The sequence below is a fragment of the Nannospalax galili genome, unplaced genomic scaffold (assembly GCF_000622305.1).
Source record: "Nannospalax galili isolate Female #2095 unplaced genomic scaffold, S.galili_v1.0 scaffold285, whole genome shotgun sequence".
NCBI classification, from domain to species: domain Eukaryota; kingdom Metazoa; phylum Chordata; class Mammalia; order Rodentia; family Spalacidae; genus Nannospalax; species Nannospalax galili.
The window spans coordinates 2,718,736-2,727,573 of record NW_008355157.1 but is presented as its reverse complement, the minus strand read 5'-3'; the positions used below and the strand labels follow the sequence as shown (position 1 = coordinate 2,727,573).

General features: G+C 38.6%; 1 protein-coding gene and 1 pseudogene across 3 annotated transcripts in view; both read right to left on the bottom strand.

Annotated features, from left to right (window-relative positions):
* Gphn (gephyrin) overlaps positions 1 to 8,838 on the bottom strand; it is a 578,173-nt gene that overhangs the window by 80,854 nt on the left and 488,481 nt on the right. For all 3 annotated transcript variants that reach the window (XM_008852141.3, XM_008852142.2, XM_008852140.2), the window contains one exon: positions 5,463 to 5,518. In XM_008852141.3, coding sequence (XP_008850363.1) covers positions 5,463 to 5,518 — 56 coding nt within the window. The remainder of the gene's footprint in view (positions 1 to 5,462; positions 5,519 to 8,838) is intronic.
* LOC103749306 lies at positions 2,844 to 3,623 on the bottom strand (annotated as a pseudogene).

Below are 8,838 nucleotides of genomic sequence, written 5' to 3'. Positions count from 1 at the left end.
AAGAGGACAGGTGACTCACCACAGTTACAAGACATTTTGAGAGCTGCTCCATAGTCCCCTGGAACTTAATCCATCTTGGATGGCAAGGAGCAAAAACTGTCCTTTAAATCCCTCTGACCAGATTAGTATAGGCCTCAAAGTATGGCTATTAAACATCCAATAGGGTTGGTTTCACCAGTCTGGTACTTTTGATTACCATGTGCTATGTAGATAAAACTTGGGGAAAAACCAAATGTTCTCAGATAAACCTTGACTAGACATTTATTTTGTTCCTTGAACTAGTTGTATCTATAATTTCTCAGTAGGTTGTTGAAGTAATATGGTACCCTCTGTTTTTTTTTTTTTAAACTAGCTAGGCATCATTTATCTCTGTCTAACCCTTCCACCATGGTTTCCCCATTTAAAGTGCCCCCATTTTTCCCATTTCTCCCTTGATAATATCCTTCTCCTATGGTCCCACCTCTCTTGAGCTCCTTCTTTCTCTTTATCTCCAAGGTTCCTTGTATAACCTCCCTCCCCCTCCCATTTAAATAACCCCATTTTAACCTATATCTCCCTTAGTAACACCTGTTTCCTACTGTTCTTCTCTCTCAGGTTCTTTCTTTTCCTTTACCCCCCTCATTTCTTTTCATTATCCTGGTTCCTGTAATTATGTCTGGATACATATTCACTTATAAGGATTTGGTGCTAGGATCCACATATGAGGGAGAACATATGTTGTTTGTTTTTCTGAATCTGTGTTACTTCACTTAGTATAACAGTTTCTAGTTCCATCCATTTATCTGCAAATTTCATGATTTCATCTTTCTTTACTGCTGAGTAAAACTCCATCGTATATATGAACCACATTTTCATTATCCACTCATCAACCGAGGGACACTTAGGTTGCTTCCATCTCTTAGCTATTGTGAAAAGAGCAGCAACACACATGGATGTATAAGTGTCTCTGCAATAGGATAAGTTCTTTGGGGATATGCCAAGGAGTGGTATAACCGGGTCAAATGGTAGGTTCATTTGTAGTTTTTTAAGAGTTCTCCACACTGCTTTCCCTAGGGGTTGAACAAGTTTGCAGCCCCACCAGCAGTGGATGAGTGTTCCCCTTTCCTCACATCCTCTCCAACATTTGGTGTCATTTGTTCTCTTGATCTTCACAGTCTGACTGGGGTAAGATGAAATCTTAAAGTGGTTTTCATTTGCATTTCCCTAATTACTAATGATGTTGAACACCTTTTAAAATGCTTCTTAGCCAGCTTTATTTCTTCTTTTGAGAACACCCCATTCAGCTCCTTAGCCCATCTTTTAATTGGGTTACTTTCTTTCTTGATTCTTGCTTTTTTGAGTTCTTTATATATTCTGGATGTTAAACCTCTGTCAGATTTATTGCTGGTGAAGATTTTCTCCCACTCTGTGGGTTTTTCTCTTAACTTCCTTGGTTGCTTTTTTTGATGTACAGAAGCTTTTTAGTTTAATGAGGTTCCATTTGTTGATTCTTGACCTTATTTCCTGAGCAATTAATGTCTGGTTTAGAAAATTCTTTCCCACACCTTTATCTTGTAGGTTATTGCCAATGTTTTCTTCTAACAGTTTCAGAGTTTCAGGCTTCACATTGAGGTCTTTGATCCATTTGGAGTTGACTTTTGTGCAAGGTTAAAGATAGGGGTTTAGTTTCATTCTTCTATAGGTGGAGACCTAGTTTTGCCAGCACCATTTGCTGAAAATGCTGTCTTTCTTCCAGTGGATGTTCTTGGCCCCTTTGTTAAATATCAGGTGGCTGAAATTGCATGTACTCATATTTGGGTCTTAAATTTTGTTCCATTGATCTATGGGTCTATTTTTGTGCATATACCATGTTGTTTTTATGACTATAGCTCTGTAATATAGTTAAAAATCTGGAGTAGTAATCTCACCAGTATTGCTCTTAGTGCTCAGGGTTGCTTTGGCTATCTGAGGTCTTTTGTGCTTCCATATGAATCTTAGGATGGTTTTTTCCAATTCTGTGAAAAATGTCATGGGGATTTTGATTGGTATTGCATTGAATCTATAAATGGCTTTTGATAGGATGGTCATTTTCACAATATTAATTCTTCTAATCCATGAGCATGGGAGGTTAATCATATTCAGACCGCTTCCACCCTCTCCACTCCCACCTTTCTACCTCCCCTCAACTCTTGTCATCTATTACTATTTGTTTTTATGTTTTTCTTAAAGGACTGTTGAGTCTAATTTGTGTTTCCTAAGTGTTCTTAGGTGTGGTTCTATCCCATGAAGTCTGGTCAATCAACTAGGCTTCACATCAGTACAGAAAACTGACTCATCATCCATCAAATGCTAATAGGTCCTTGGTCAGGGCTGGGACTTTCTGTCCACATCCTCCACCTATGCTGGGCCCCTGTCTGGCTTGGGATTGCATAGGTCTTATGCATGCTGTCATAAGTGCTGTAGATTCATATGTGCAACTATCCTGTGGTGTCCAGACAACAGTTTCCTTGTATTCATCTACCACTTCTGGCTCTTACAATCTTCCCACCTTCTCTTCCATAGAGCCTTGGGAGGAATTAAAATTGGGACAAGAAGCTAAACAGAGTTCTCACATGATGAAATACAACTGGCTGAGAGATATTAAAAAATGTTCACTTTTTTTTTTGGTCTTTTTGAGACAAGGTCTCCCTGTAGCCCCAGCTGGCCTGGAACTCACTATGGAGACCAGACTGGACTTGAACTCACAGAGATTTGCCTGCCTCTGCCTCCCAAGTGCTGGGATAACAGGTCTAAGACACCAGGCCCAGCTCAACATCTTTTTTTTTTTTCAAGGTTTGATTATATTTATTTGTTACTTTTAAAGATTATTTTTGACTAGACTCAGATTTGGTAGTAGAAGCTCTCAGTGAGGATAGCCTGCAATCTGTTCTGTGTTCTTTTTGACTTCCTTCATTCTCTTGGCCAACAATTCAACATATTCTGCAGCCTACTCTTTATTTTTCTTGATGCATTGTTTTTTCAGAGCAATATGATGGTTGTGTTGTAGGACACATGGTGTAGCAAGACACTGAATCTTGGGTGCTTTATTCCTGGGCTTCTTACCTTCTTTGTTCAAGACCTTTCTGACAACATATTGGCAAACATCATTTTCTTTAGAGAGATTGAAAAGTTTGTGCATTTTGTTAGCTCTTTTGGGCCCCAACTGCTGTGGTACAGTAATATCTGTCAGTCCAGGAATAGCCTACTCTCCATTTTTTACAATAACCAAGTTGAGAACACTCAGATTGGTACCCATGAACAGACTTGCACTTTCTCTTTCCAGTCCTCCTCTGTCTAAAACAAGAATGTCCCTTTCTCAGCAGCAGGCACACTCTGCCATGGGTCAAGACACTCTGTTTCATGGGAAAGCCTTGTTTGTTGTTTCTACCACTGATTCTGACCACATTACCCTTCCACTATTCACCCAGGGCATCAGCAGCAACTTCTGTGGCCATGCACTTCTCATAGAAAGTATAAAGTTTGCATTCATTGTCCACTTCAATGAGTTTCTGAAAGCTGGTGTCTGGGAAAGACATACCAAGCTTCACCTTGTTGCAGCCAATCGTGTGGTAGGTGCCAGCAGAAAGGGGCCCTATGTTCAACATCTTTAGCCATCAGGGAAATACAAATTCAAACTACTTTGGAATTTACCCTGGTCAGAGTGACTAAGATCCACAAAACACAGAATGACAAATACTGGCAAGGATGTGAGGGAAAGGGAACACTTATTTACTGTTTGTGGGAATGTAAACTGATGCAGCTATTATGCAAATCAGTGTGGAGCTTCCTCAAAAAGCTAAGAATAGATCTCCCATATGATCCAGTCATACCACTCTTGGACATGTAGCCAAAGGACTCTATATCCTACTACAGAGATAAGTATTCATCCATGCTCAATGCTGCCCGATTCACAATATCTAGGAAATGGAAACAACCTAGATGCCCATCCATTGCCTTTTTTGTTGTTTTAAGGCAGGGTTTCACTATATATGTAGTTCTGGCTGGCCTGGAACTTGTGATGTAGCCCAGGTTGGCCTTGAGCTTGTAGCAATCCTGATTCTGTTTCCAGAGTGCTGGGATTATAGGCATAAACCACTATGCTGGGCACTTTTGGGTTTTTGACTTATACTGTTTTCTACCTAGATGAACTATTCCCTTTTCTGCCTTTGCAGCTCTCTCCAAGTCCCAGTTCCAATGTTAGTCCCCTAAACCTCTCAGGCTGAAATGTTTAACTTCTCTTTTGTGCTCCATAGCATTTGATGGATACCATTAGCTTAACATCTAATATATGGTATGATATGCAGTTGTTTATACTGTTTCCTCTACAAAACTCCATAAGAGAAGAAATTAGTCTTAATATAATTTATATCCCAGAATCTATCACCTGGTACACATGTTAATGTGATTGATATAAAAGATGCTGGGTAGATTCAAAGATCAGAGAGTACTTGAATACTTGTTATTTTGTGGCCTTGTTATAAAAATGGATAGTTTCCATGACCACTGATGATAGAAATAGTGTTAAACAGTCAAATAAAGTAAAAAAGAATCAAGAGTTAAGGAGATGCTTATTGGGTAACGTGCTCAATAATCAAGTATGAGGACCTGTATTCAAATCCCCATGTAACTACAGAACCCATGTAACTACAAGCACAGTAGTATGTGTACATAATCTCAGTGCTCCTATGGTGAGATGGGAGGCAGAAACAGGATCCTCAGAAGTTCTAAGGCTGGCTGGCCTTGCACATACAGTAGTAAATAACAAAGAGGCCCTTGTTTTAAGCAATGTGGGTGGTGAAGACTGACACCTGAGGCTGTCTTCTGACTCACATATGTGCCATGAAATGTGTACACCTACATTCACACATCATACATATACACATATGCAAAATCAAGCTTTCATGTTTTTTATTGTAAGCAATACATGAAAATAAAAGAGCAATAAATGATTTTTAAAGGTGGCAGTTTTGGTAAAACCTATTCCCATGTCTTCTTTGCTTCCTTGGTTTATTATGTACTTTTATAAGTACTGATAATACACAGGTGCTAAGGTAATGTGTAGGAGAACGATTATGTCATGGTAATGACCCTAGCTTCCTTATTAAAAAATCCAAGCACTGAAAGATACATGCAGTTCAAGCTAGAAAAATAATTATTTGTAGGAAGAAAAAAAACCCCACTCAATTATAAGACTGGAAAATGTCTATGAGGCATGTCTACAAGGGATATATCAACAGCATTACACAAATATTAGTAAGTCTAGGCTCTTTATGTAATTTTTTTTGGAGGGGGGAATTTCTGCTAAGAACCATTCTTTTATCTCTTTGACAGTCTTCTGCCTAATCCTTCTCTAAGACTTTCACATAGGATAGGAAAAGCTTAGCATTAGATGCCCAGATTCTGAAGTTGAAATCTTCAGTGCATTTCAGGCCTATTAATCTCACCTGTTCACCAGCTTGGGACTCCCCAATGATGAAACGATCTCCTGGGCCATCAGCAGCTGTGAGATGGAACAGAGCCAAGAATAAACATCAGTATGGACTTAAAGGGACAAGAACTCAGTATTGAGATTCTAAGACTTCATTCAAATTACATGATAAGTATTCAGGAAAGTGAAGTGTACTTCTGATTTCCAAGATGAGATCAATGATCTTTTTACTACTGGTCTGATTTTTGGTATCCATAAATCCCAAGCATCAGCAGAAGTGGATCTATTTGTGCTCTTTTATGGCTTTTTGTGGAACAGCGTCTCACTATGTAGCCCTAGCTGGCCTGGAACTTGCTATGTAGACCAGGCTGACTTCCATCTCACAGAGATCCATCTGTCTCTGCCTCCCAACTGCTGGAATTAAAGGTGTGTGCTAGCATGCCTGGCTTACTGTGCCCCTTCTTGAAATCACTGGAGATGGTCTTCCTGTTATGTCATATGCTTTTCTGTGCATGTATTTGCAATAATGTGTGCACATTCATAGACATATTAACTTTGCATATCTAGACTTGTCCAATTTTCTGCAGCAATGTTAATGACTTCCTAACATTTTCTTATTTATTAAAAAAATCAATGGATTGGGAAATATTAACTGGAATAAATAGGCAGTACTATGTCATATTTTCCACTGGTATTTATTTATTTACTCATTTATTTTCACAGGGCTGGAACCAGGTACTTGTCATGCTGGGCAAGTGCTCTACCACTGAGTTACAGCCCCAGTCTTGGCTACTTATTTATTTTTTTAAAGAATCCTTTTTTAATGCTTTAATTTTTATTTTTATGTGTATGAGTGTATTGCCTGCATGTGTGTAAGCACACCTGTGCTTTGCAATGCTTGCAGAAGTCAGAAGAAGGTATTGGATCCCCTGGAATTGGAATTATGGATGGTTGTTAGCTGCTATGCGGGTGCTGGGAATTGAACCCAGTCCTCTGTAAGAGCAGTCAATGCTCTTAACCATTGAGCCATCTTTCCAGCCACTTATTTTTATTTCTGAGAGAGGAGAGTATGTATTTATTAAATTGTTTGAGACAGGATCTCACTGTGTAGCCCTGACTGGCCTGGGACCTGCTTTGTAGACCAGACTGGGCCTGACCTTGAGGCGGTTCTCCTCCCTCTGCCTTCCAAGTCCTGGGTTACAAATATCCACCACTATGTCAGGCAAAGCCATTAAAGAATTTCTTTTGAGTGTGTGAGTGTGGGCACACATGTGCCATGCTGCACGTGTGTACATCAGAGAACAGTCTTGCCTCCTACCTTGTTTAAGACAGGGTCTGTCTGCTGCTTTCCTGCTGCGCATGATGGACTAGCAGGCCCATGAGCTTCTGGGGATTTTTCTGCCTCCACCTCCCATTTCCCCATAGAAGCCCTGGAATTACAAACACTCATGCTATATGTTCAATTATTATGAGGTTTCTGGGGATTTGAGCTCAGGTCCTCATGCTTGCTTGGTAAGCAGTTTTACTCACTGAGCCATCTTTCCAGCTCTTAAAACTATTTATTTATTAATTAATTATTTTATTTATTATCTTTATTTTATGTGTATGTGTGTATTACCTGCATGTATGTAAGTGCACCTGTGCCACGCAATGTCCCATGGAGGTAGGAAGAGAGGGTACTGGATCCCCTGGAACTGGAGTTACATGTGGTTGTTAGCGCCATGTGGGTGCTGGGAACTGAATCTGGGTCCCCTGCAAGAGCAGCCAGTGCTTTTAACTGCTGAGCCATCTCTCCATCCCTCCAAACTATTTATTTTTAAAGTGGAAAAAACAATTCCAGAATTGGGGTAACAAAATTTTCTTGTTCAATCTTACCTATTCTTTCCCTAACACTTGCTACATACAGTAAAGTAATGGGTAGACAAAAAAGATTCCTGAAGATTTAAGTGTTTTTTTTTTTCATATATTATATGACTTTCAGATTAATACTACTGTCAAGGCAATGCCTACCTACTGAATTTTATGATTATGACCTCCATTCATCTGTGTAGCAAGGGTTTTAAGGCCTCTGAATAGAAAAGTTAATACCTTACATAAGAATATTTGTAATAAGTAATAAATAAATAACACTGCATTTTAAAGAGGACATTTGAACTAATTTTCTTCCTCTTCCTCTCCCCTCCCCTCCCCTCCCTTCCTTTCTTTTGTCTTGATAGGCTTTCACTTCCTAGCACAGAGTGGCCTGGAACTCATTACGTAGCCTGGCAGTCTTTGAACTTGCAATCCTGTCTCTACCTTCAGAGTGCTGGGACTAGAGTCATGTACTACCATGTCTGTGTGTTTCTTTATTTAAGTACAAGGAAGATATTTTCTAAATGTTGAAATAACATAGTGTTCATAATGAGTCACTTTTAAACAGGTGACTTTTGCTAACCTGATGGAGAGAGGGACAAAAGTTAACACTGGCTTCTTTCTACTACCTCATGTTGTATCTTGTCCTTTATAAATATTACCTCAGTGAATAATTTCTTGTACTTTTTTGAAATCTATGATATTTTCAGTGTTCACCTGCAAAAACTAGAAGTTTTCCTGAAATGCTGTTTTATTATGTTACTTTCACAGTCTCACTTAAAAAACCTTTTAACAATTAAAAAAAAAGACAGTTACTAATGCTGTTTAATATAGCTCCCCACGTACTTTTGCAGTATTTTAAAGCAAATGATTTTTTAATATAAAAGTTTAGGCATTCATTATATTTTATAGATCCATGGTAACTGCATCTTAAATATAAACAAGCTTATTTTTAAATTATTTCTCTAATGGAGAAATAATTATTAACCTGGCACCTCCTATAGCAATATGGATTTTTTTAACCAATTGCACAAGAGAAAATTAGTATGATTTAAAGTAGAATAAAACTGAATCTGAATCATAATTCTTCCTATTATGAGGTTCAGGAATTTCATCAAAATTATTGAACCTCTCTAACCTCGTTAATAAAAATGAAGATAATCATACTTTATAAAAATACCTTTGAAAGCTATTTGTTCCTTTGACTCTTTAAGTAAATTTCTGAGTGTCTTCTATTCCCTAAGTGTCATTCTAAGGACCAAGGACAATATGGAGAGTAAAATGACACTATTTCCATTCTAATGTTGTGTCGGACTGTTTCACGTTTTTAAAAAATTAAAAATTTTAATTTTAATTTTATGTGTATGCATGTATTGTCTGTATGTAGGTAAGTGCATCCATGTTGTGCAATGCCCGTGGAGATCAGAAGAAGCTGTCAGATCCCCTGGAACTGGAGTTAAGTACAGTTGTTAGCTGCCATGTGGGTGCTGGAAACCAAACCTGGGACCTTTGCAAGAACAGCCAGTGCTCTTAGCCACTGA